At 51.3% G+C, this 27582-nt stretch overlaps 3 protein-coding genes across 6 annotated transcripts; 1 reads left to right on the top strand and 2 right to left on the bottom strand.

Moving 5' to 3' along the window:
- Positions 1 to 985: 985 nt before the first annotated feature.
- TMEM140 (transmembrane protein 140) lies at positions 986 to 7754 on the top strand. Of its 4 annotated transcripts, none has more exons than XM_084305826.1 (4): positions 986 to 1126; positions 4672 to 4826; positions 5376 to 5491; positions 6240 to 7754. In XM_084305826.1, exon 4 carries the CDS (start codon positions 6263 to 6265, stop codon positions 6836 to 6838), a length of 576 nt encoding a protein of 191 aa, XP_084161952.1. In that variant the 5' UTR covers positions 986 to 1126; positions 4672 to 4826; positions 5376 to 5491; positions 6240 to 6262; the 3' UTR covers positions 6839 to 7754. The 4 variants fall into 4 exon arrangements, with proteins under 4 accessions (XP_084161952.1, XP_084161951.1, XP_084161954.1 ...); XM_084305825.1 differs by having other exon boundaries at positions 6237 to 7754; XM_084305828.1 differs by having other exon boundaries at positions 5376 to 5495.
- Positions 7755 to 8468: 714 nt separating this feature from the next.
- On the bottom strand, positions 8469 to 9622 carry CYREN (cell cycle regulator of NHEJ; the record flags this gene model as incomplete). The annotated part of the gene is made up of 1 exon (XM_084306436.1): positions 8469 to 9622. The coding sequence occupies one exon, from the start codon at positions 9620 to 9622 to the stop codon at positions 9098 to 9100; it is 525 nt and encodes a 174-aa protein (XP_084162562.1). The 3' UTR covers positions 8469 to 9097.
- A 1711-nt stretch (positions 9623 to 11333) lies between these two features.
- Positions 11334 to 27505, bottom strand: WDR91 (WD repeat domain 91). Its single transcript, XM_084305865.1, has 15 exons — positions 27217 to 27505; positions 26293 to 26472; positions 24647 to 24853; positions 23986 to 24069; positions 21702 to 21826; positions 20819 to 20996; positions 20388 to 20546; positions 18066 to 18265; positions 17531 to 17681; positions 16013 to 16107; positions 15390 to 15558; positions 14254 to 14362; positions 13321 to 13433; positions 12370 to 12567; positions 11334 to 11966 (listed from the first exon to the last, which is right to left on the bottom strand). Exons 1-15 carry the CDS (start codon positions 27337 to 27339, stop codon positions 11802 to 11804), a joined length of 2256 nt encoding a protein of 751 aa, XP_084161991.1. The 5' UTR covers positions 27340 to 27505; the 3' UTR covers positions 11334 to 11801.
- Between the last annotated feature and the right edge of the window lie 77 nt (positions 27506 to 27582).

The raw sequence follows: 27582 nt of genomic DNA, 5'->3' as shown, positions 1-27582 counted from the left end.
TTCTGTGAACAGCTTCGTGGCCAGGTTTCCCACATATATCATCTCCTACACATCTCTCCTAACAGACCCACCTCTAAGACTGACTGTACATCAGGACAAATGGTTCTGGGTCTGGCCAGGAGGAATAAAGGAAAGAGAGTTTTGCTGCTTCCATCACACAAGGGGGGATTTGTCAACTCCCTTTTTGTCCCATTCCTGGGAAGGGACATACTCTTGCCAAAGAGCTAGCAGCAGTGTTCAGAGCCCACGGGTCAGACATGGGCACACTCCAGTCCTGTTGTATGTTTTCCAGGCTGAGAAGAGGGGGGTGGCTGGGGCTGAACTCATGCCTGAAAACTCGCTTTTACTGCAGCTGCTTAAGCAAGGCTGCTTTGTTGGCACTTGCCAGGAAAGAAGGGGTCCCTAGGGCTTAATGGACTATGAGCTGGTAGCACACACATGCACACATGCCCTTGCACTCACTCTTGCTTGTCTGTGCTGGTACTTGACAGCCAGGGCTGCTTGTCCTCTGCAGGCAGGACGTGGTGGGCACAGGGTTCATCGGTTTCCCTTGGCAGCACGCAGCTTGCCACTTCTCCTGCAGTGTGCCCACACAGGCACGTCTGCAGGCAAGGGGGAGCTGGATCTGGGAAGCTGCAGGAAGGGAAGAGCGCTTAAAGAGCAGGAAGGACAAAATGGTCACTGAGCTCTGCCAGTGCTGCGGGATTGACAACAGCACCAGGATGGTCACCTCTACAGACATGCCACAACACAATAAACTCCTCTCAGCCCCCACGGTTGCCCAAGGCTCTCTAACAGCACAGCTTCCCTGGGCAAGCTTAGCCCCGCCACTTATTCACAGCAGTTGGCAGGGTCAGAAAAAGAAAGTGCAGCTCTGCACCCAGCTGAGCTCAGATTGTTTTCTGCTTAAATTTAGATTACGCAATATCAGGGAGGAGCACAGCACCAGGATCCCATGGCCCTCAAAAGCGAAACAGAAAGCAGAGCAGCAGCCCAGGACGATAACAAGTGCTGCGCTCGCTTTGTGCTGACAGTGTCAGAGCCCAGCCAGCACAGGACCTGGCAGCAGCTGCAGAGGGGATCTGCTCTCCAGCTTGTTTCAGCTCCGCACCCCGATGGGTAGCCTGTAAGTATCCTCCAGCTGTGCCCCCACCTCTTTAATGCCACTGGCAATGGGGGGAGCTGCCAGGGGTAGAAGGGTTGCCCCCGGGTGCAAACGTCTAGGAGGGAGAAGGTCCTTCCCCAGCTTGGGGGCACTGCTGGTCTCTCTTTAGGGCTCCACAGAGCTGTTTATCTCTGCGCAGGGATGATCAGAGCTTGTCCCCAGCCCTGAAGCCAGATCCTGGCCAGAGCTACATGCCTTGCCCTCTCTGCCCTGCTACCTTTGCCTGGGCATTCAGCCAGCAGCTTTCTGGGTGAAAGGTGCTTACCTGCCTGTGATTTGGGAGAGGGAACTTGTGTGCCATCCTGATAGCACAGAAGGGTCCCCATGAGCCCCGTGTTGTACACAGACACCCCCAGGAGCTCCTGAGCCATGCACACAGAGCCCCTCTCTGCCCAGAGGCTGAGGCACAGAGCTTGTCCTGGTAAAGCCCAGTACTCCCAGCAACGCCCACCCAGGAGCAAGGGCAACGAGGCCAGGGTGGGGCTGGCTACACCACGCTTGGGTTGCTTTCTCTTGCACCTTTGTGTTAGAACTGCAAGCTCTCCTGTCCAAAAGGCACGGGAGTCTCCTTAGAGGCAGAGGGGCTGCAGATGGCTGGGATAGGCCCCAGCTGGACGCGAGTGACAGCTCTTTCCTGTTTATCCCTGCTGCTCAGCTGGGCTGCCTCCAAGCCGACTGGGGCCAAGAGGCAGGGCTCACAAATGCCGTGGCTGCGGCTGTGCTGGTGGTGGGGTACCAGGTCATGGCTTTCACAGCCAGGCCACACGTCCCCTCCAGGCCAGCCATGTGCCCTCTGCCCCAGCTGGCATCGGGCACTGGCACCGGGAGGTTTTCTGACACCGTCACGGTCACACCAGGACATGCAGATTTATGGGCTGGGCAGAGCAGGGCAGCAAGAGGCCAGATGGAAAATCTGCCTACAATTCTGCCAACACAAAGAGTGAAGGGGGGTGTGTTGCTGGGGAAAGATGAGGTCCTAATGGACGTGAGTATCCAAGGAGAGGGCAGGTGCCTGTTTGGTTGGGGTTCCCTGGGGCCTCATACCTGCGGGGATAACATAGCACCATGGGCACCTGAGGTGTCTCTCCTCTACCTCTGTAATACATTTCCATGGTCCTGTCAGGCATTCAGTTCTGCTTCCCTCTCTGGTAAACATTTGCAAGTAGGACAACTTTTAATTCCTGATATGTTTTTCTTTGGGGGCGGGTAGTGGCAAATAGAAGGCAACGTGAGGTGGTTAAACAGAAAGACTGTTTCTGTAAGCGTGTCTGCCTTAGGAAACCCACCTAGGGAAACAGGACAGCAAGGGGCAGAGGGCCAGCAGGCACCAGGAGCCCTTTACAGCCCCCAGCTCCAAGCTGTGCCAGATGTCGTGGGGAGCTGGCAGCTAACGCAGAGCACCCGCGCAGCACAGCTTGGACTCCCTCTGAAGGCCATGAGGCAGGGTGACAGGGAGCATGGTGCGGGGTGTGAGCCCTCACGGGGACAGGGGAGGAAGAGCAGCAATGCCTGGCTGCAGGACAGCGCTGTAAAGACGGGCAAAGAGGAGGAGTTGCTGGGAGCAAGACTGTGGTGGTTTTACTCAGGTGGTTTTACTCTGAGCTCCACCACAACTACTCTCTCACTCCCCCTCCTCAAGGGGAGGGGGGAGAAAATAGGTGAAAAGGGCTCAAGGGTTGAGATAAGGACAGGGAGATCACTCAACAGTTCTCATCACAGGCAAAACAGACGCAGCGTAGGGAGATTAGAGAAATTTTTTACCTATTACTAACAAGCCAGAGAAGTGAGAGACAAAGAAAAACTAAAAACACCTTCCATCCATCCACCATATTCTGCCTTCTCCCCCTGAGCAGCGCAGGGAAACAGGGAATGGGGGCTGCGGTCAGTCCCTGACATTTTGTCCCCACCACTCCCTCGCAGTCCCTCTCTGCCCCTGCTCCCCATGGGGTCCCTCCCACGGGATGCCGTCCTTCCCCAATTGAGAGGGGCAAACTGCTCCAGCACGGGTCCTCCACGGGTGGCAGCTCCCCCCAGGCCCCCTGCTCCTGCGTGGGCTCCTCTCCACGGGCTGCAGCTCCAGCCTGGGGACTGCTCCTGCAGGGGTTCTCCATGGGCCACAGCCTCCTCCAGGCCACATCCACCTGCTCCACCGGGGGCTCCTCCACCCATGGGGGGGCTGCAGCGTGGAGATCTGCTCCATGTGGGACCCATGGGCTGCAGGGGGACAGCCTGCTCCACCAGGGGCCTCTCCACAGGCTGCAGGGGAACTGCTGCTGCCTGCCTGGAGCACCTCCTGCCCTCCTGAACAAACCTGGTGTCTGCAGGGCTGCTTCTCACTCCTCTCTCCCAGCTGCAGTTGCACAGCAGGTTGTGGTGTTTTGTTGTTGTTGTTTGTTTGGTTGTTTTTTTTTGCTTTTCTTCCTGTTTTTTAAATCTGCTCTCACAGAGGCACAACCAACATCACTTTTTGGCTTAGTTCTGGCCAGCAGCAGGTCCATGTGGAGCAGGCTGGAGCTGGCAGCATGGGGCAGCTGTTGGATTCTTCTCACAGAGGCCACCCCTGCAGCCCCCTGCTACCAAAACCTTGCCATGTACACCCACTTCATTCCACCCCACACCTTTGTGAAAGCATGTTTAAGCATAATCACAGCATACTCTTACTTCACAATTCAACACGGTCTTCACAAATTTCACTTACATCAGAAAGAAAAAGAATTCACCACACCAAAATAAACATTACACCATCACAACACTGAGAAAGTGGACAATTTACATACACTCCACCCCTCATCCTTTTACCACATTACTATGAAACATATTCCTCACAATTATTACTTTCTTAAACCCTTCACAACTGTTATATTCATAAACAACACTCTGTCCATGTTTTGCCCATTACTTCTCTCAGTTATCATCTTTATCCCAAATTCCTTGAGCCTCAAATTGGGCACCAAAAAAGACTGGGGTGGTTTTGACTTGCTGGGCAGCTGAACTCCACCACAACCGCTCTCTTACTACCCATTCTTAGAGGAAGAGGGGGAAAGAAAAAAAACAACACATGGGTTGAGATAAGGATAGTTTAATTAAAGGGAAATGGAAGAGGAGAAAAAAAAAAAAAAAAAAAAAAAAAAAAAAAACAAGTAAAGGCTGCATGGAAGCACAGAGAAAGAGAAAAGAAATGACTCTCTGTTTCCCATCAATGAGCGATGTTCAGCCACATCCCAGGAAGCAGGGCCTCACTACACACAGCAGTTGTTTGGGTGGTTTGGGTGAACAGACAATTTCATAATAAGACCTCCCTCCCCTTCCCTTTTCACCGCTTTTGTTGCTGAGTGTGACATCGCAAGGCATGGAATATCCCTTTGGTCGGTTTAGGTCAGCAGCCCTGGTGATGTCCCCTCCCCACCTCTTGCCCACCCCCAGCCTGCTGAAATCAAAAGGTCTTGTTCTGCAGCAAGGTCTAGGCCTGAGCGATGATGTTTTCCTGATTGATTGTGTCTTCATAGTAGGTTCAGAGCAATGGGCATCCTCCACGTGGCCTTCCAGCCTCTCCAGAAGCCTGTTGTGAAGAGCTCCAAGGGAGGTTACAAGAAGAAGTGAGGTGTTGACCCAAGGAAGGGGACAGATCTGTGTCTGGATCCTGTGGCACACTGCTCGTTGTGTATGTGTTGCTCTTGGCTATGACTGGGGGAGAAGTCTGGGACAGAGAAGCTTTATCCCTGTGCACATTAAATATGGGTGCCCTGCTCCCAGGTGTGTAGGCAGGAGGGTAGGAGGGGGGTGCTGAAGGGTCTCTGGTCACCAGCAGCATAGCCAGACATTGATTGGGTGAGGTCTTTCCAAGGTGCTCTGAAAACTCGTGGAGGCTGTACCAAACCCTCAAGTGGCTGTGGGGTGGGAACACAGGCAGCATAGTGCATGAAGGTTGGCTCGGGACACCGGGATGACACGCTGTTGGGTAATGGATAGCGGAGAGGGGATAGCAGGACCAACATTGTGAACCTCTTGAGAGAAGTTAGTAAATGATTCATAGGAGATAATGCTTGGCAAAAACAAGAAAGGGGTGACTTGCAGAGCCTTGAGTCGGACACAGCATGAAGCCAAGGTCTCTGCGCTCCTTGCCCCATGTTTGTACTCCTGTGCAGTCCCAGATGCCCAGGGCTGTGGTGCCAGCGATGCTCCTTGCTGATGACACTCCTCTGTTTTTCAGTGTGAAGCAGAAGCTCGCAGGAGGGCTCTGGGGACAGCCCACGATTCGGAGAGCGGAGCAGGTCGGCAGATTTACCAAACTACCAGCAAGAGGAGCGGGGAGGACAGCGACTGCAGGTCTGTCTGTATGGCACCCATCTCCCGGGGCCCCACTGGAGGGCAAGCAGATGCGGGCAGGCCCAGGGTGCCCCTTGGTAGTGTCATAACTGCCCGCCCATGCGGGGCGTAGGTCCTCAGGCAACCAGGGCAGAGGAACACCATGTCTGCCAGCCTCAGCAGGGAGCGGGGTGGGGGCGACCAGCCCTGTGATGCCCAGAACTGTAAGGGGATGCAGGGTCCTCAGGGGTATGTGGGAACATGGGGCACCGATGGCACCAGGTGTCCCGGGGCCCTGAGAGGCGGAGGGGGGAGCGGGTAGAGCTGCACTTCAGACCCTTTCATGCCTGTGTTTTGCTCAGACGTCCAAAGATCGATGGATGTCCTTGCCTGACCAGAACTGAACACAAAGCATTTTCCCAGAGTAGCCCTTAACCCCCTCCTTACCAGACAGCAGTGTTTCACTCCCCTGCCATCACTGCAGTTCCCTGACAGATTCCTATCTTGAACAATGTGAGGTCATGGTACACAGGTTGCATGTAGGGCTTAGGGAACCACAGCAGTCTTCGTCCCCTGTCCTCTCAGTGCTGGCCCATGCGCAGAGCGTGATTAAGCCACTTTTGCCGTGACCACAAATGAGCCCTCTCAGCCCACACAGGGGAAGCAGGACTAAGATGCTTCTGCTCTCTGTGCAAGGGCTCGGAGTACACCTTGGAAGGGTACCACAACATGCACTAACCAAGGGGTCCCCCCTCATGTTTTGCAGCAGGAATCCTCACGGCAGTCCCCACCATGGTATCAAGAGAGCGCGTGGGCACTGTGATGGGCCTGCTGCAGCTGAGGTGCACAGGGCACCTGCTCTGTGCACTGATCCTCCTCGAGGCTGCCGGGGCCTTGGCCTTGATGCTCTACGCGCTGCTGTGGGAAGCTGGGAACCTAGTCGACCTCCCTTACAAACGCATTGGCTTTTACAACTTCTGCCTGTGGAACGAGACAGCTGGGGAGCTGCAGTGCCTGGAGCACAATGATCTGCAGGTGATGGGCATCAGCATGCTGGGAATAGTACTTGCCAGGGTTTGTGTCTACACCTGCCTGGTCTTCTGCATCTTCTACCCCATTTTTGTTGCAAATGTGAAGTGCACAGAGGAGGCAAAGGGCTGGAAAGCGATCCTCATCATGCTCATCATCAAGATGATAATCCTGTCTGGAGGCCTGGGTATGTTTCTCCTCCAAACCTCACAGTGGATTCAACCCTCTGATTTCACCGGGGGCTTTCTGGCACTGGTTGCGACTCAGGCTCTGCTACTGCTCCAGATTTTCACTGTCACTATGTACCTCAGCTGGGTCAAGAACACGCATCCATGTTGAAGCCTTTTTATTGCCCATTAAGATTTGAAAGCAAAGAAGATGCAAAAGCTCTTGATAACCTGATTAAAACAGTAAACATACTACAGCTTTAATCACTGGCAGAAAAACTAATCCTTAGTCCAAGTGCTCTAGTCCAACCTGACCTGGAGGACAGTGAAAGGGACAGACTGGAACCTGCAGATGGAGCACACATCCTTCTGGACATATCTAAGTACATCCTTCTGAGTAGAGGCAGCCAGAGAATCAAGCAGGCTTATTTTATTGGAGCTGCCTGAAGAGATTCCCTTCTCCACCTCCTGGTGGAACTGAGCATGTCTTTGAGGCAATCATGACTAAGGAGCTGTGGCTTCACACTGCTGTCACAGCAGCAGCCTCCCCAGGAGTGCACTGGAAATACTTTGCTCAGCAGGAGCGCCTGCATTTCATCTGGAACAATGTCTGGGGTGATGCTGCCGTAGCTCGCTAGGGTGAAGTGTCCCACATCCAACCCCAGCAGTAGCAGAGCACCTGGAGGAGCAGACTAACCACTTGTTGAGTGCTGAACACAGCCCTAAGGAGGAGGGCTTCCTGAAGACTCTTTCAGGTGCAGAGCCCCAGGTTTGTACCCATTGATATTACAGGGCTGCGTCCATCAGTCCATCGACCATTGACAGACTCCAGGAGAGGCTAGTGCTGTGTGAGGGAAGCTGTTAGCAGAGCCAGCTCAGCTCTTGGTCCAACACATGCCCCACACAAGTGGCAAGGAGCAGGACCAAGGCAACCCCCAGCCAGGGTGCAGTGCCCCAGCAGAGCCACCACAGCCAGCGCTGGCTCTGTGCTGTGTCTGTAACCTCCCCAAGGAAGCACCTACTTCCCATTGACCCCTGTAGGGACACGAGGGGATGCCTCTTCTGCTAGAGGGTCTGGGGGGAGTGTAGCTGGAGATGCTGGTTTGAGTGATCTTCAATAAAAAAGCTCTAACACCTGCCTGGTCCTCATGTGGTCTGTTTCCCTGCCTTCAGAACAGGAAGAGGACACCAAGCCATCCCCATCCCTTCCCAGGCCCCCATGCACACTACCGCAGGGTCAGCCCACTCAGGATTCTCCCTGCCCCTGATAGCCTGCCCCCACCCATGTTCCCCAGCTGACGGAAGCCTGCCCAAGGCCTGAGGCCAAGTCAGTGCCAGGATCGACAGGGACAGCTTGCCAGGACTCACTGCAGCCATCAAGGAACCACACTCCCTTGCAGAAACCCAAGTGTCTCCTTTAATGTGGCCATGCTCTGAGATGCCAAACAGAAACAAACATACCCTCACCTGGAGCCAAATCCCACAGAACCCAGCATACACTGGGAGAAATGTGTCCCCTTCCCTCCCCGTGGTCTTCATGGGTTTCCTACCAGCTCCACAGTGAGAGGCCACCAGTAAGGCAGCTTGGCCCAGCCTCAGGCTCTCCTCCTGCCATCCTCAGTAATGCAGGCAGGGTGTGATGCACCAGTAGAGGGGCTTCCAGGGTTTCTTTTGGATTCCAGGACTGACCAATCACTCACAGGAAATGTAAATCAAGTAAAAACAGGTAAGAAAAATAGAACAATTTATTTAGTTCTTCTCTATCAAAGCTAGATAAGTATTTACAATCAATTCCTCGAGGCTTTACTCCAAATAACACGAGTGTATGAGTTATCGCTCCCCCCCCACATCCCATGTGCCACCCCATGGTACTGGTTTTCTCTGTAGTGTCTCCACAATGCTCAAGCTGTGCCAGGTGAGCCTCGTCCGCCCTGGCAGTGAGCATCAAGGTGTCCCTGCTGCTGGGTGAGCTGTCAGACCACAACCCAGCTTGTGGTGAGTCCAAATCCACGCTGAGTCCGTCTCCTTATGCCTTTTCTTACGACCTGCGCCCAGTCCTTTCAAACCAATTAAATATAAAGCTGGATGCCACGATGAGCTCATGCTCCAGCTATATCACCATCCTTGGGTTTGCACAATTATCGCACTTCTCACTCCCTTCATCTCTGCTTTTGGGGGTCTGCACTGTCACTGCTAGCTCAGTGACACGAATTTGGGGAGGGGAGGCTGGGACCACCAGCCCACAGCTTGTCACGGCGGGGCTTTGCTCAACCCACACAGCGCAGTAACTCAGGCCATGACCACCCAGGAATCCTACAACTTTTGGGGCCCCCACAGGCAGCTGCGTCAAGGTTACGCCCTGCCCGTGCATCCCGTCAGACACCACCCCCATTACAGCCCCCGTGCGCCCCGTGGCGGAGCAGCAGCGCGCTCAGGTGAAGAAGATCTCCCGCACGTATCTCAGCGCATCCTCCGGCTCCTCCCGCCGCGTCCCCTCCGCGCCGCCACCGCCGGGGGACGGGGGAACGGGGCTGCGGTCCCCGCCCGTCCCCACGCCGGCTGCGCTCCCCGGGCTGCTGCTGGGCGCTGGCTGCGGCTCCCGCTCCTCGTCGCTCCCGCTGCCGGCCTCCTCCTCCGCTCGCTCCCTCTCCAGACCCTGCCCGAAGGAAGCGCAGCCAGCCCGGGCCGTGCCCAGCCCCGCCCGGGGCCGCACCGCCTCCCCACGAGGGGCCGTCCGCGGGCTCACCTCGGCCAGCACGCCCAGGGCCACGTCCACCAGCTCGGCCTCGTTCATGCAGAACACCGCGGCCGCCCCGGGCTCCGCCGCCGCTCGCTGCCGCCTCCCCCGCCGCCGCCCGGCCCTGGGGGGAGCCCCCGCGGCCGCCCCCCGCTCCTCGCCCCCCGCCGCCCCCATCCAGGCGGGCAGCAGCCGCCGCCGCCCCGCGCCCGCCGCCATTTTGTGAGGCGCTGCCCGGCCCCGTTCGCCCGCTGCCTCCTGCTTGGGGCTCGTCAGCACCGCCTCAAGCGGCGGCAGCCGGCGTGGGCGGGACACCCTCACGGCACAAAGGGGGAGCAAGGTGGTGTTTTTTTTCAGGGAAAGTTCACCAAAACAGCTTAGCGGGAGTTGGATTGAAAAAACGATGAGGCGAACAACGCTAAGTTCTAGTAGGGGAATGCCTGTAACTGAAAGAGAAGCCCTAATGCCTTCCTTTTCCAACTGAGGGACATGGGCTTCTGCTTGAACAGGCTGTTAAGGTTCCCATGGCTGCTCCCAGCCCAACCATAAAGCCCCCCTGGGAAGGGGGTACAGGCAGGGGAGGAAGAAAAAGGGCAGAGAAGAGCCTGGAGAGCAGCCCCATACGTTGTGGAAGGCACCAGAATGGCAGGGTTGGGGAAAAATACCAAAATTGCCTTCTCCAAACCCTAGCCAGGATGGAAATGCTAAGAGGCAGTCGTCTTGTGGTCTTATAAGTAGTAGCCTCATGAAGAGAGCCCTGTGGGCTCTCCAGGGACAGCAGCATGCAGCACCCTCAGTCTCCCCCTCTGCTCAGACACCTCTCAGGGTACTGCTTCGAGGAACAAGCTCAGCTGCAGGCAAACACCAACAACAGAGTAGGGTGAGTAATCCACTCTAGGGGGTAATTTGGAAATACATGACTGGATTTAGACACCTACCAGGACCCTGCAGTAAGTTTTAGGTAAACCTTGCCATTCCCGACTTTTTAACTAAGTCACTGTTTCTACTGTAGCAAATTCCATCGAAATCATTGTTAAATTGACTTAAATTGATGACCAAATTCTGATGAAGTGCTGTTAAAATCATACAATCTAACCTTACTATTTATAAAACAAATCCTAGATTGTTCTTGCATTAAAGTTGTGTAAAAATATGTAGGCCTTTTGCTCCAGCCTAGATTTGGGCTGATCTTTCATGCCTAATGACACCTAGTGGCTGGTTGGTCCACAAGCTGCCAGAGGAGCCCAGACTCGGGCTGAATTCTGTCAGGGCTCAAAGAAGAGGGTGCTCAGCAAGGGGATTTTATTTCCATTCACATCTGATGGAACATCACTCAGAGAGGATCTTGTCTGTTCCACTGCACAAAGACACTCTGACTTGAGATGCAGAAATCAGAAGTGCATTCTTTTCCTTAACAAATTACACTGGCAACTTCTCATTTACCCAAGAATCAATGCCCTGCCACCCTTCCAGCAGAACCTGTGTACTTGGATCATTTGCTCAGCCCATCCCACTCACACAATTGTTCTTCCCTGACTCAGCTGATATTTAGTGTTTCAGGAGACAGCTCTAGGGACAGAGCACTATAAAGGGCCAGACTGGTCCTACCTTCCCCTTTCCTCTCTACCATCAAGTACAGCAGGCATTATGTAGTTTCTGATCTCCAATGTAAGCATTTCAAGAAGTCTGACTCGGGATCCCTCCTCTAATTCCTGGCAGACACTGCAAGGAAACACAATACACCCAACCAATGCAGCTATTTTAATTCATGGATGACTTGCACTGGTAGCTCCCACTGAGAGGTTGTCAGGAAGCACCTGGGGAAAACAAAAAGGTCTTTTCTCCATGCAGGAGCCTGTTCTTGGCACATCACTGCCCAGAATAACCTCCATGCTTTCCAGCAACAGCTGAACAGAGCACAGGAATCAAGTGCAAGGGAATAATTTCTTTTTATGAAAACAAACAAATGAAAAAAAACACATTATACCCGAAGAATACTCTGGTTTTGCACTGGCCTTTCCAGTTTGAGCCACCTGTGTCACCACACATTGTGCTGCCTCATGTATGCCTCCTCCAGCTTCACCTTCTGCACAAGCCCCGACGTGATCCCAGCAGCCTTCTAGCCACGTGCTACTTCAAGACTCCCTAACAGAGGGAGCCCAGCTGCCACAATGGGTCAGTGGAGTTGTATTTTTCACTGCTGCCACTGATCTGGTCCCAGATCGGCACTCTATTGCACAGTGGTTTGGCATATGTATCTAACATCTGTCAAGAGGCAAAAGCTAAAATGAGAAGAGTGATTGTGGTTTGCCTTCTCTCCCATGCAATTTGTTCCTGTGGAGTTAACACTGTTTTTTTTTTCCAAGTCTGCTGCTCTTTTCCTTCAGCACTGTTCTGGTTAAGACTTTTGAGCCAGTAAGGTTGTTAACTTAATCTTCCCGTCCATGGAGGCAGTGAGGCAGGTCCCACAGTCCATGGCTGTGCTCCAGTCCACGGTGACAACAGGAGCTCGGTGTCCTCCCAGGGAAAGGCAACTCTCCAGGACCTTTTCCTCACCATTCAACTGCAATAAGAAAAGCAAAAGAATTTAAGGAGGCAAGTTGCTGCAGCAGTACCCAGAGCAGAATCCAAAGCCTACTACATAATCCTTATCCCTATCAGGGCACATAATTAAGCAGAAAAAAAAAAGAGGCATGTTTACATTTATGTAGCACACAAGGAAGCAAATTTTCAGTCTCAGGACAGAAGCACATGATCTGAAGCAGCTCAGCTTCTGACATCAGCTAAGCTGCAGTAATTGAACAAGGCAGGCTAAGAGCCCAGTTGTGTAAGTTTAAGCCATAGGTCACGTTAGCACGGGTGCTCTGAATGCCCCAGCTGCAAAGTAACAATTCCACCTAAACTGCCTTGCAGTGGCCTGTGCTGATACACATTGACTCAACTTTCCCATCACTTTGCCGACTTACCTTAAAAATGACTCCCCCAGTTGCGGAACATGTCAGCATGTAGTTCCCCTCAGAGTCAAAGGCAAAAAGTCTTCCCCGTGGGAACTGGACTTGCTTGTATCCACTGTATCCAGACAGCACAAAGGGACCCGTAGCTTCGCTGGGAAGATCATACTCCGACACCTTCAAGCCACTCTTGTGAATATTCCACTGAATGAACTAGAATGACAAAAACAGATTATAAAAGCCCATAGTTTAATTAACTGGGATAAAAGAAGAGCCACGCACAGTTTTTAAGAGAAGCGGCTATTTCACACAGACAGAAGATGGCACTTCCACATCTCTAAGTAGCTGTAGTTACAAAACGCAGGCTGCAAGGGCTATAAGCGTGCCTACTCGTCAGGCAAACACGTCCTGCACTTCATGTGCACTGCTGCCTACCAGTACTTCCACACTACGTGCAGGACCCTGTTGGGATTTCACTAAACTCTCAGCAGCCAAGGACTTGTGCCTTCAGGCAGCCTGCCCCCTGAGCCAAAGCTCTTCTGCTGAGGTCTGTGGAACTCAAGAAATTGACACCTTTATTGTTAAGCAATAGGGAGCTACTGGCAAGGAATTTCATGCAAAGTGATCAAGTATCTGCTCCCCAGGGAACCTCAGACCTCAAATATGGTGATTTCAGGGGCACAGGAAGGTCATCTTCTCATGGATACCCTAGGAAGGAGATGTGTCACCATCAGCAGGATTTGCAGACAAGGTCTGAGTCAGCTCCAGCTGCTACTGCCCTTTCTGGCCACCCTCTCCTCAGAGACTGCATGCAGCAGAGTGGTGCTGTGTATCTAAGCCCACAGTTAGCAGCCTGCGAGTTCTCCAGAGCCTTCGGGTGTTTTTACTGTTATCCCCACCACATGGAGAAGACTCCAGAAGGGATCCCACCAGCAGCTGACCAGTGGAAGGTCACACACAGCCTACCTTGCCATCCTCGCCTATGCTGTAGACCGTGTTCTCATCGTAGCTGAACTCCACGGAGTAGACTTCCCCCTCGTGTGCCTTCCAGCTCATGGCGCACTCGTGCTGCTGCATGTCTGTGGGGAGAACCAGTACTGAGACACTCCCAGTGCTCACACAGAGCTGGGGTGAGGAGAGGCTCTTTATGTTGATACAGACTCTGTCTCAGCCATCTACATCAGCCTCTGGGAGCCCTATCTAATCTCAGCACCTTGTCCTTATTCTCCAACACCTCTCCCTCCAGCTTTACAGGGCTGTTCACATCCTCAGCATCAACTGCAGTTGTTTGGTGCCCAATCCACACCAGCACCTTTATTCTCCTCCTCTCCTTGCTGTCTTGTCCACTCCTACAGCTGCTGCTGTCTCTGTCCTCACACCCACCTGGGACTGTAGCCTCACAGCTCAGCAGCTGAGGCAAAAGCAGATCCTTTATTCACGAAGAAGGAAGGCCCAAGCTGCCTTTACCATGAGGACAGGCTAAAGAGGACAGAACCTGAGAAACAGAAGCCACTCAGTGAAGAAGGACTGATACGAAGTCCTTGCCTTCAAACTAGAAGGTCACACACTAAATCCCTTCATTTAAGGCAGCTTCTGGCGGTGGTACTGCTATTAATGGCACAGCCAAGATGACGTGGCTCAAGGGGAAGTGAACTCTGCTCCTAAGCGGGAGGGAAACAAATCCAGCAGCACCACCAGGGCCTCCAGGCAATATCCCCCAGGGAAAGTTTATCTCAATTCACTCCTGAGAGCAATCATGAAGGAGAGGAAACACCTTCCAGCTTGGCATTTGGTCATGTCACGCAGCTGCCTCCCTGCTGGCAGGGCAAGGATACTGGGCAGGGGGAGCAGCCAGCCGAGGACACCAAGGGGCCACCTCACCGCTCAGTTCCAACATACCAAAGAGACGAACGATCCCATCTGCAGCCCCTGTGACCAGCAGGTTGCCGTTGTGGTTGAAGGCTGTGCAGTTAATAGCGATGGGCTCGGGCTCCAGGGAGAACTGCAGCTGGAAGGGAAAGTCTGCGTTAGTGCCCAGAAACCTCAAATGGAGCTGGGGTGCTGAGGAGCTGTACCCCAGTGCAGGGAAGGAAGATGGTTTCTCGTAACCAGAACTGCAGTGCTTGTTCTGCAGTTCCTCCTTCCTGAACTCCAGTTCCTCCACCTCATGACCACCGACTTCAAGGTTGGCAGCTGCATTTTACTGTGACACTAAACCAACACTTCACCTCAGCCAACACACAGCTTTCATAGCAATGTCCTCAAAGCTGCACAAACAGCTTCTGGCAGACATGAGCTTGAGTTTGCTGCTTTCTCTTATGCATCAGGGAAAGCATTTAAGGGCAAAGGCGAGGGTTAAGACCAGGATGCACTGCCAGAATAAAACCCATCTAAACTGAAACAATGGAGAAGATGATTTAAGACTAATTCTCTCGAGAAGCATTTTGCCTAAAAATAGATTTAAAATGCATTTTGATACACGGCTAGAAGAGTTCTGAAGACAGACAAGTTCACATTGTGTGGTTACTGCTATCTCCAGTCCTTGCAGCTGGAGCACACCAGGCTGGGATGAATTCACCATGCTCACCCCGCAGTGCTCCCCTAGGGAGATGCAAATGGGCCCCAATATCCATGGGGGCAGAGGAGGAAAGGGCAAGGGAGAATAGCAGTAAAGAAAACCCTTCAATGTAGCTTAATGAAAAAGCCTGAGCAAAGCATCATTTCAAACCGCTTGAGAGGTTGCCAGTAACAAATTCTGCAGGCAGGGAAGAAGCAAGACCATGGAGTATTTTGAAGAATTCATCAATAAAAACTGAAACACACACATAAAAACACAGCCAAACCCAGCAGGTACAAAGAACAGCTCAAACCAATTTGTTTTATCCCACATGTGACAGATGGTAAAAGAGGAAGGAGGTTTGGGGGGAAGACATTGAAAAGAAAGTCAGCACAATTTAGGAAGAAGGCTCCTCCACATCAAAACAGAAGACATTCTTGGCAAGCAGACTAAGAAAGGAAACAAACTCAGCAAATACCTGCTGTTTCATCGTTTTAGTGTCCCACAGCAACAGCTTCCCAGGAACTTGGTTCATGCTTTTGCCCCCAGAGCTGACTGCTGAGAAGTCCACGTGCGAGATGGGGCTCTGGGCTGCTGCAGAACAGACAAAGGAGGCACCGCTTGGGCTGCAGGCAAGCGACAGGATTCTGAAACACAGCAGAGAGCGTGAAATGCCTCTCTCCAGCAACCACCTCAAGAGCAACAATCAGCTCCTAGTTCTGCCAGAAAGATGCTGCAAGACAGGACCTCCATCTCAGGCACACCATAAAGGAGAGCATGATCCATGTGCTTAGGTGGATTTTGAGTCTCTCCAGTGTAACGGAGCAGTTTTATGCTGCTCAGACAAGGATTGCCATCTACACAAAAGCTACGTAACATTGCAGTTGCAGGGAAGCAGTATGGACATTGAGACTTCATCTGCCAAACACAGCAGATGAAACTTCAAAAAAAACTTTGAAAGCTTCACAGTCAAGAACAGCAAGACATATGCACATAAATACACACACACAAACATATACATGTGCATGTACACCCGTACGTATACGTGTACATACGTGTACATACAGATGCCCACACATACAACCAATATTCCAGGCTTACCTGGGCATGTCTTCATCAATGCTGATTTCACAGAGATTCTTCTTCGCTTCTGTGTCATAAAGACGAACCGTCCCGACTCCACTGCCAAGCAGCAGCTTGAAACCAGCAAGGAGGAGATGGAAGGAATGTGAGTGAGGAGCACAGCGATGCTGTCCAGCAACTACCAACACCACACATTTTTTTCTGCATTCATACATTGCAGTTATATGTAATTCCACTAGGTACATCCTGTCTTTCTGTGGACATCATGCTGAGTAGGACTACTCTAAAGTCACAGGAATCAGGATTAAAGCGCTGCTCTCCAGAAATTTTAAGAAAAAGATCTGGTAAGCACCAAGGTAGAGAACAAGCCACTTTCTGGAGTATGGCTCAACATATGCAAAATGCACGTGGAGTCTCAGTATCTAGGGGAGCAAGGAAAGAGTAACACAGGATCAATATATGTTCAGGAAACAGCTAAGTAGAAGCCACCTCCTTTCATCCAGGGGAGAATGAAATTACTCAGAAGGGCTCACACATGCTTTCTCAGTGGTGTTACAATTTAAATCAAAAGAAAAACCATGGAGGGATGCATTATCCAAGAAAATTAAGCAAGCAGGATCCTTCTCACTTCACAGCCTGAATTGCTGCTGAATCCCCATGCATTTCAGAAAGAAGAATCTCTCCACAGGAGAAGGAAATAAACCCCACAAAGCAAAAGAAATCATTAACAACTGTATGGACATCTCCTTTCTAAGAGTAAAAGAAATGGAAGAGATGAGCTGTAGCACCAGCTCTTCACCACTGGCATTTAGGATTAGCAGCAGCACGCCGTCGGTGCCAGAACGTGAATGATATGCCCTCAGTTGCAGGCCCGCTGTGTCACACAGCCAAGGGAAGGCAGCGAACACCAGCAGCAGTTCTAGGACTCAGCAGAACGCAGGCAATTTAAGGCTCCTCTCTAGGAACAGGATTAAAGGACAGGTGCTATGGCAAACATTTAAACTGTCTTGGCATCTAAACAAGCTTCCAAGTCCTTATGCAAGCACCAACCCCTAGCTGTGTGAGGCACCAGAGTAAAACTGGACACCTTCTGACACCTGCACAAGCCAGGATGCTAACAGCACAACCTTGCTCTCTCTGTTCACTGGCTCAGGCTGAGAGTGAAGCTCTACAGCTCCCTGCTGCTGCCTTCCCACAGGCTGCTGTGCCTCTGCTTGCCCTTACAAGTGACTGCCTGCAGAAAGGCACTTCTCTTAAAGGAGCTGCTTCTTTCCTGCAGCTGCCCACGTGCTGCAGCTTGAGAACTTCTGCCTCAGGGCAAGCAGTACTGAGTTTCTTGCAAAATACAGAGCACACTCCTCACTCCCTGGCTTTTATAAGACCCTACAGGCTTCAGTTCTCCCTAAAGCAGAAACTAACTGTTGTCCTGATTTTATCTGCAGTGCAGCCACCTAGAAGTTAACGTGCAGCACACAACAACTGAGCTCCAAATCATCTGCTGGGACTCCTGAGTCTCAGCACGCACAGGCTACTCACCAGCCGATCACGCTTGGTTGCCCATTCCAGAGACAGCAGCGGAGACTTAGAAATAGATGAAGCTTTAGTTTGCATTATTGGGTTAAAAGTCCACACTTTGATGACTCCATCCACATCCAAGCTGGCCACCCTCCGTCCAGAACAATCAACCCTGCGTGCAGAAAGAAAATGACTGGGTATTTTTCTCCCTGAAGTTCTTAGATGCAGGCAGATAGCCCAGTAATCCTTCCTCTCCTACAACAACCAGTGCAATGAAGCACTAGAGCTCCACACGCAAAGCATAGAGCCTTCAGCAATACCAACAGGCTTTCCCAGGCAGTTTACTCCTGGCTGGCATTTCCCTATCACAAAAATCTTTGCCAATTCTCAATGCACAAGCTATGTACTATTGTCAGTCACAGCAACTCAGCTGCCCTACAACCAAGAGTACACGCACAATGTGCTGGGCAGAACAGAGGCTGGGAGAAACAAGCCAGACAGAGCTGATCCTCTGGAGAAGCTTCTAGGAGAAAGCCTTCCTCTGCCAGCCTGTTACCTGCAGTACATGATGGACGAATGGTGCTCCCCGTACTCCTCCTGGCTCAGGACGATGAAAGGCTGCTCCTGTCGGACCCCCACAGCCTCTGTACCACTGGTGGGCATTTTGGCTGAAGTCTCTGCTTGGTCAGCTTGCAGCTCTGAGCACGGCTCTGTCTCAGGTGTGCTAATATCCGTTTTCTTCTCAGCACTTTGGCCCTGCAGGAAGAAATCCTGTGTGAAATATACGGAAGCAGTATCTCCAGGCCAAGCTTTTCAGCCACTCCTCCTGTTAAGAGAAAGAACAACAGCTGTACTGAAACAGAAGCACTGTCAGCTCAACTCCCCTTCTGTCAGAGACCTTCCTCCTGAGCACAGTGATGGGGGCACTGCACGGCTGTGCCATTTGATGTGGCCCCGTTAGTCGTAGAGTCCCTTATACGCCCCCCGCAAGGCCAGCCATACACCTTCAAACAGGAATTCAAGGAATTGCAGCATCTCTGTTCAGCAGACCTCAGCTGATATCAGAGACCCATTTTGATGCTGGTCAAGTACAGACTAACAATCAAATCATCAGATTTCAAAGAATTCTTGTATACAGCAATGTAAAGTCTGTGGTCAGTCTGCACAAGAGTTCTCGGAGGACGGTGAGCCACGGTGGATAGATTATGCTTGTCAGCAGGGATCTGGTCTGTGCACAACGTGGCGATCACTGCAGTCAGATGATGCCAACTACAGTCAACATGAGTCCAGAAGTTTAAAACCCAATTTGACAGGACAGACGGGAGTTGGAACAAATGGATTTTTAGGAGGTAAAAGCATCTGAGTGAAACAAGATATCCACTGCAGCACACAGAAGTCTCTGAAAGCACCTTAGTCTTCCCTTGCCACTAGGAGCAGATACAGTGCGCGAGTCAGCAAAATGTTTGCAAGCAACCCTTAGCTACACCATCCTCTGAAGATGAAACGCTTGAGAAGTCTGCATGGTAATGTTCCCTAACACATCCTTGCCTTATTTATAGTAGTGCTGTATCTTGAGCAGTAAGTTAAATGCTGCATAAACAAATCATCACAATTCACAAAGCAGGAAAAGGCTGGGAAAGAAATCCAAGAACGCCTTGCTCTGCGTTAACGTGGGGAGATAACCGATGAATGACACTCATATCAGAGAAACAGTGCAGCCTTCCAGCTTCCTTTTTGACTCATGCTTTGAGAACAACAGAAAGCTAAACAGTATCAGCTTCCCCAAGACGACCAGACACAACTTTCACAAAGGCAGAAAGACACCGCCTTAACCCGGAACATCACAGCAAAAGTAAAGTCAAAGGATACTTGCTAGGCAGCCAGGGTTTGCAACACTCTGACCAGTGCTTAATTAGTCTTTTAGATGAGCCACGAAGAACAAAGTTCTCTCATAGCCCGGAGCACTCATTGGTGTAATAACATCACTCCAAAGCAGCACACCCTACGCAGAACAGCCATGCCCATCAGCTGATAAGCAACAGTCCCTCAGCACCACCTCTCCCCCAGCGGAGAGTCTCATATAGCCAAAATAAACATGACTGAGCTGTTACCACCCATTCCTCCTAAGCTCCATTCCAAAACACACGTGGCTGCTAAAAGCCAGACAACATGGGTGTGAACAGCAGCACTCCACTGACCTTCAGCAGTTAAAACCCAGGACATAGTTTTATTATTTTATTACATAGAAAGCAGGGCACAGCCCCACACAAAACTGCAACACGTGGTGCAGAAGACTCCAAAACATTGCTATGAAGGATATTTCTACTCCTATCCAGGAAAGCTTGCAATTTTCCGCTGTCCCACAGAGCCTGCACAAACCAGCCTGAGAACACAGCTGACAGGGAGGAGAGAAAACAGATTCTGCAATCCATGCTGCAGGACTCTTTGGAACAGCATTATTTATGTATGTGAATTCTTGATCTTTTACGTCTGTCTTACAATTGCTCACTTCTGTAGTATGGGTGAGCCGAGCCCACTGTTACTGAGGCAGGTGGATTATAACAAGGTACTTGGACATAACAGCCACTAAGGTGGATGAAACATGCCCTCTCCAGGACAAGGCGGTTAACAAGACCATGACATGCAACAATTCTTCTTCCCTTTGAAATGTCAGCACTGAGTCCCTTCCAGGAACACAGAAATAATCTGAGAGTGGAAGGAGCTGATTAACTACAGAGATTAACCTTTGATACAGCTGATTGGAGCAGCATTCCAGAAGCTTAGTGGGAATACTTGCATTTGTTTTACTGCCCAACATAAAAAAAATAACACAAAATGGCAGCCCTCCACTTCCCAGCTTTGCGGTGTTGCCCAGTACCTGAAAGGTCCCTTTTGACAGCAGCTCTCTCCTTTCCTTCCCGTGCTCTTGCAAGCGCTTCTGCCGCTGCTGCAGGGAGCTCGACTCACCCGCTGCTAACCCGCTGAAGTGGCTCTTCCCATCCTTACAGGTCACTGCTCCTTCTTTTCCTTTGGCACTCTGGAAGGCAGGAATGATTTGGCAAAGTTATGTTTGCATCAGGCTGTGGAAAAAAGAGCAAAAGACGAGGCAAAGAAACCAGGCATCCACAAGGGCTTTACAAGCCACCAGACATCATCAGCTGTTCTTGCAGTGCACTCACACCCAGTGTACACGTTCAAGGAAGAAAATGACTTTTCTTCCAGGTGAAAGCAAAAGCTTGGAGCAGTGCTGTGCTGCAAGCTAACTCCTTGGCTACTGAGCACCTTTCAGTCAATTCAGTTGAGAATCACCTGGTGATTTGCTGGTTCTTTCTTCCCAAGACTGGCAGCATGCTGCTGTGTTGGAGAAGCCCCACTCGGCTGAGCTGGTCTGGATGGGCCCTTTTTGCTCTGGGAGAGGAAAGAGGAGAGAAAGCCTCCACGGGACTGAAGAGAATGTGCAGTGCTCCTCTGGCTGCAGGTCATATCGCTGAAAAATAAACAAACAGAACATGAAAGTGCAGCCAGACAGCCTGGTAAAAGATGACCCAGCAAAAAACTGTTTGAACCTCTGGGGGACTGATGCTTCTGGAGGACTGAGACGTGCAGACTTGCTTCACATAACTGCATACTAAGGGAAGACAGGTTTAAACAATCAACCTGTATCACTGGGTATGTTGCCTCTTCTCTGCAGAGAGGAATACAACAGATGTAGCCACAAAACACACTTTAACTGTAGATTTATTGGGAGTTCCATACGTAACTGAGCCTCATGGAATAGAAACTCCCTTTCTCTTCTTGCCTTTGCAAAAGAAAGCCCATCTCTGCATAACGACGACCCCTTTAGGTGACAAAGGAGCAACATCTACAAACAATACAGTACACACACACTGCACCACAGCCACTACAGAAAACAGGAATTAAGAGACAATCCGCTTCATCTGAGCAACACTGTGGGGTATTACACTGTTAGCAGCGTTCTGCCTGCCCAAAATACCCTGGTCTAACGGTGAGACCAAAGCAGAACAACTTCTGCATGTGCTTGGGCCCTCCCTGCTCAGTGAGAATCTCTCTAAAGGTGGGAGATGATTTCTGCCAGGATGTGTTTCTGCAATGATTCCCAGGGCACAAAACGAGGAAGTGACCCAATAAAAGCAGCAGGCTCTGTCCCAGCTCCTCCCCTGCAGGCACTCACAGCTCAGAGTCCCCCAGTCGATCCATGTTGGCCACATACGCAGGCAGCTTGTGATGCACAACTGCTTCTTCCACTTCCAGTTCCTCTTTCTTCATGCGGGAGGATTCAGCCTGCAAAGCAAAAAGCTGCAAGAGAAGGGAGAGCCAAGTCAGCAGAAGTTTCACCAAGATTCGCCTCCTTCCCACTTGCTGAAGTTGTTTGTTCCTTTTATTTCACCAGCCCTACGAGGGTGGGGAAGGCAGAAAGTTGCCCTGACCGGCTGAGCACATCAGTCCAAGCAGTGGGAACAACCAGCACTTCACATGTATGAAATTGGAGCTGGCTTAAAACCCTTCAGTCCTCTTGGGCTGTTGCTGCAGCAGCATTAACGGGGACGGGAAAGCAGCATTGGCCAGGGTACAACTGCTCAGCCTGCTGCTCCACGCAGGCGGTTCAAGGCCAGGGCAGTGCACGTGCCTGGTGGTGGTGATGTGCAGGCAGCGAGCCTGGGAAGTCGCCTTCCTCCCACAGCCAAGGGTTTGGCAAGCTGGCAGGGCGTGCTGAGGCCAACACCATCAGGCCGTCCTGAAAATCCAGCTCCACATCCTGCTCAGCTCCCTCCCAAGCATGACAGAGAGATTTATCTCCACATTACAGAGAAGGAAACATTTTTCTCTTTCCCCTGCGCAGACAGGAACCTCAGGAAGCCTCTTTCTGTGACAGATGTGGTTGATGCCTGTGACTCTTGTTTGTGTGATGAGTTCCTCAGGCCTTTCCGTGTATTTGTTTTTCAGACACAACTCTCATTTGTCCTTTTATCACAGTACTTCAGAAAAGCAATAACAAAAATAAGGAGCTTTAGAAACCCAGGATGCAATTCATGCATTTGCATTCAGTTTCAACAGTGAAATTGAGATCACTACATAATCCCAACCACCGAGTTCAGTATTTATTCACACCATTTTCATTTAAGCTTGTATTCTAGAGGTAGCTGTTTCCCTTTCTAGCTTGAGCAATTCTTCAAAAAGGTCTAGCTTTATCTCTGATAGAGAACACTTGTCCAGTTTGTGACATAAATCAAAAGCAAGACAAAACAAAAACAACCTACCCCTCCACCCAGCTTCAATCTGACCAGAAGTGCAGAATACGAAATTGGAAGAAATAAGAGTTCTAGTTCAAAACACACCCTGTCCTCCCCTCCTTATTCACTGACCATCTTTGCAGATCTGCCCTGGTAGTTTTCCTGCTCTACTGACCCCACACAGCGCAGAGTGCCAAACCTTGCTTTTCTTGAGCCATAAAACCTCCGTTTTGAGGTAAGTTTTTCTATTTTATTTCAACATTTTAGGACAGATGAACACAGAGTTGCTCAGTTACCTGAACAGCTGTAGCACAACACAGGACAATGTTTTGTAACACAGGAGGGTAAAGCACAAAACTTAAATTACTGAAGCATTCATTTAGGGAGAAATGTTTCATGGTCTGTTTCAAGTGAAACTAAAGTCCTGCTTACATGAATAAGGTTTCCCACTTGTACAAGATCAGCCAGATGTGATCTGTAGTTTAGAAGGTTCTTAAATTGTACATCTCCCAAGTCTCTCTAATGGGAGATTGTACTTGGAAAGGACTGACACATCGTATTTTCTTACACCTTTTCTCTAAAGACCTGTGGATGTTACTGTCAAAAAGAAGACACTGAACTGGGTGACACTTTGTTGGAGCAGTTCAGCCTTTCTTCCAGCAGGGTCTAGAACTGGGAAACAGATATTCACAACAATAGTTGCATTAGTTGATTTAAATTACTTTAAGTGCACTTCAGCTGCGGTAAAGTGGCCACGTCAGATGTACTGTTTTCTGCCTCTTCACCCTAAGTTATTGCCATTTTCTATTGCGCTGTCAGCTCAGTTCTGGAGGTGACTGTGAGCACTCTGTGAGTTTTACTCCAAAGTCAGTCATACGTGCACTTAACCTGCCATTAGTTTCAGCCTGGCAGAATTTGCAGCATAGCAGAAAAGGCATTGCACAGGATCTGCACCCATCAGACGGCACAGGGAGAGGGACAGACGCCTCCAGCAGAGGCCCAGGAATGTCCTACAGACGTTGTACTAATCATCATATGATCACAGCCCTCGGCTTGCTGGAGACAGTTCAAAGATAAACCAAAATAACAAAGGATTTCTGCAAGAACGTCCCTTGGAATAACTGCTCTAAATTGAGGAGATACAATTTGCTTGGACAGACAGAACCAGCTTCACAAAACTCACAGCCTTATAGTCAGCAAGTATGGAGCGACTTCGGTTCTCACCTTATGCCGCAAGGATTCATTTTCTTCTTGTATGAGACTGCTCCTGTGACATTCAGCTTCAAAGTTCAAAATGACTGGCACTGGTGAGAAATGTTAAAGAAAAACTCAAGGCAACAGCTTGTGCACAGCTGGCTTAATTCTAAAAACCAGCACTACCAGGCAACACAGGCCTCTGCAGTGTGGGACAAAAGACTTACTGCTAATGCTGAGCTTCCCTACTATATTGGGCTGTCACTGCACAGCTTTGTGAATGGATGCCCCCAGGAGGGTCTAACAGGAGAGGCTGGTTTAGTTATGGGCGAGGACCCAAGGCTGCATGCCTGTTTTGTACGCCAAGTGACCAGGAAAAGCGTTTCATATAAGATTTCTGACTGCTCTCCTCGTCACTGGCATAGGGATGAGCTCAGCATCAGCAGCAACCACAATTGTTTGTGCCCAGGGAATATAACGTATCATCAGGTAATTGAATAATAACTATTGAAATTGAATAATAACTATTCCGACATCCTCTGGTAAACACCAGCTTCCTATTAAGGCTTGGCTCTAAGCAATCACCTGGAAGCAGAAGGTTCTGCAATCCTGTATTCTTGGCACCGCTGCTGAGAGTCAGCGTAACACCGGGGCCGGGGAGATTTAACTCTTAGTTGCAGAAAAGGATATGCATGCACTGAAATAAGACGCTCAGGAAGTTGTGCAGGGACACGATGAATGTATCTGCCCACTGGCGTGAGAAATACGTGGCAAAGGTGGGGTTGGAGTCTGGGGCAGGGAGGAAGGGCAGGACAAACCAATCCTTCCACTCCGCCTGGTTCTGGAGCTCGGAGGCCTGCTTGAGGAAGAACTCCTGCGCCTTGTCATTGCGGCCGCTCTGAAACACAGGAGAACAGCGCTCACACCTCCACTCACAGCTCTGCACGGGTCCTAAGCAGCAGTGCCTGATGGACACCCTAAGAGCTACCGCTCAGAATTAAGGCTCATGTGAGAACAAAAGAATTGCCCAAATGCCAGAAGCTCCCAAAGGCACTTCATCCAACATCCCTTCCAGTCACCACAGTCTTGTTTAAAGGCTGCGGAAAATCAAGCTAGCTCCTTGGCAATTTCCAGCTAACCCAGTGCAGTTTGTCCACTCACGTAAGACACAAGTGGTGACATACAAGCCCAAAATATACTTCAAATTACTCAATTCTACTATGGATGTAGCCTGAAAAAAAATTGATCTGATTCGTTATCCAGACATGACGATCACACTCCAAGGTAAGCACAGGGCAAGACAACAAAACACGAGAAACCACGCTTCCAGAAACATGCGTTACATTTTGACTCCTCCACCAACATCCATCATTTCAGATTTTCAGTCCAGGAACGGAATCGAGGTGGAAGTACTGCTCGTAAATTGTAAGAAATTAAACATGAATTGTTGACAGGTGTTTGTGTACCCTGCTTGCCAATGCTGTGTACTATCTTTCTTTCACTTTCCTAAGGTATCATTATTTTCTGTTCTATTCAGAGCAGACAAAAACACTTTCACTTTCTCTCCCACATTACTTGTCCAGATTTGAAGCTCACATCTCCCCTCTCTCCTCTTTTATAAACTAAAAGAGAACTCCACCGACTCCAAATGTCCGTTTTTCTTCTTCTAGACCTTCCAGCTTTCTTGATTCTTTAGGAACCCCAGTCCCTGTAAGGACTGGCTGAGCCCTGCCAGCAGGTTACAGCGGAAGGAATACCAACAAGCCCATCTGTTGATCCCTAACGCCACAGAAGGCCCTTCTCTACCCTACTGCTGCCTGCTAAGGCACTCCTTATTCTGCAACAGTGCAGCTAATTACACTTGCCTATATACAGATTTTGGGTTTTTTTGACTGTTTCCTCAACTTTAGAAGACTACTTCAAGCACTGACCTTGTCCTCCCGTGTTCTCAGTGAATGCCCCATGAGCAGACATTTAAGAACCTTATGGTCTCTGCTGGTATCCACGATATTAACAGAGCCTGAGCAGGACTGAGCTGCCAGTTCAGCCATCCCATCTGCCACGGCCTGAGCCTGCCTTTGTGGCTGAGCAAATACCTTGCTGCCAGCTAACCAAATTCCCCTCCCATCTCAGCTTCCCTGTCCTCCTGCCTGCAAGCCCATCATGTGAGTCTGCGTCAAACTCTTCACCACACTCTGATGAATTCTCATGAATTGCTTGTCCCTGACCCACCAGGCGGGTCAGAGGCTCTCAGGGTATTTCCTTGCTCTGGTTTCAGACACCAGGATATTTTTTTTCCTTAAAATCAGAAGCCTAAAAAGATTGAACCACCACCACCTGAACAGTATGGACGAGGTAGTATCGGAATAAGCTGGTTTTCAGCTTGTTCACCGTGGGCCGGTACACGTCTTCCAAACGGCTGAAAAGGCGCCGGTCCAGGTAGCTCCAGTAATCCCGCAGGGCCGCCAGGTCGTAGCTCTGAACGAACTGCTGCAGCTGGTCCACTATCTTGTCCACCTGAAGGGGGCAAAACGGGGGAGACCGCGGTCATGTGTGGGCTGTCTGGCACGCGAGACTTTCTGTGACTTAACGCCGAGGAGCTTTAACTCCAGGAGGAATGCCACAAGTAACGCGCCAAGCCAGGCCGTATGCATCGGCTGAGAGACCACGGGCAGTTTTTGACAAGATTACATTCTGTTAAACACGGGTGTTTGTGGCTGCTTTTTTTTAAAGCAAGCAAGCAAGCAAAGCGTTTCCACTTCTTCTAAAAGCTGACGGGTAGCGAGGCACCAGGAATAACATCGCTACGTGTTGAAAACTCGAGCGCAGTGCTTGGAAAAGCGCGTTATTTATAGGCTAAAGGGAAAAACGGTACCGAGCCAGCCGAGAGGGAGCCCAGAAAGAGGAAGAAAGCCCCGCTGCACGGGCAGCTCTGAAGCACTTTGGAGTGCCAGCTATTAGCGGGACACGGCTCCCTGCTGGCCCTTCTGCGGTGCGGGCGAGGCCCGGCGGCGATGGGGGCGCCCCGTGCGGCTGGGGGAGCCCTTGGGGCCAAAACCTGCCCCCAAAACACAGGACCCTGGAGCCCAGGCTGAGGGCGGCTGCTGAGGCGGATCCGTGCGAGGCTCGGCTGCCCCTCTCGGGACCCCCCAGCCCCTCTGGGACCCCCCAGCCCCTCGGGACGCCCTTTTCCACCCCCTTCCCCCCGGGCCCTATTTTAGGCCCCCCCCCCGGCGCCCCGCGGCCCCGGCCCTGCCTCACCCGGAAGCCCTTCTCGCGGTCCGCCTTGATCTCGGCGTCCAGCTGCTTGAGGGCGGCGGTGAAGCCGCGGAAGAGCAGATACTCCCGCACCAGCTCGTCCGTCCGCTCCGCCGCCGCCGCCATGGGGGCGCCGCCGGCTCCGCCCGCCTCAGCGGCGGCGAGCGGCCGCCCGGCCCCGAGCGACGCGGCCCGGCCCGGCCCAGCCCAGCCCTGCGCCGCGCAGGACTACAACTCCCGGCGCGCCCCGCCGCCGCCGCCCGGCGCAAGGCACGCCGGGACTTGTAGTCCTCCCCGCGCGGCCGTGCGCGCAAACCCGCCCGTGCTCTCCCTCCCTTCCCCAGCCGGCGGCCGCAGCCCGCGTTTTTC

The sequence above is a fragment of the Netta rufina genome, assembly GCF_964035555.1.
Source record: "Netta rufina genome assembly, chromosome: 1".
Lineage (NCBI taxonomy): Eukaryota > Metazoa > Chordata > Aves > Anseriformes > Anatidae > Netta > Netta rufina.
The sequence above is the reverse complement of the archived record's forward strand: the minus strand, read 5'-3'. Positions and strand labels throughout refer to the sequence as shown.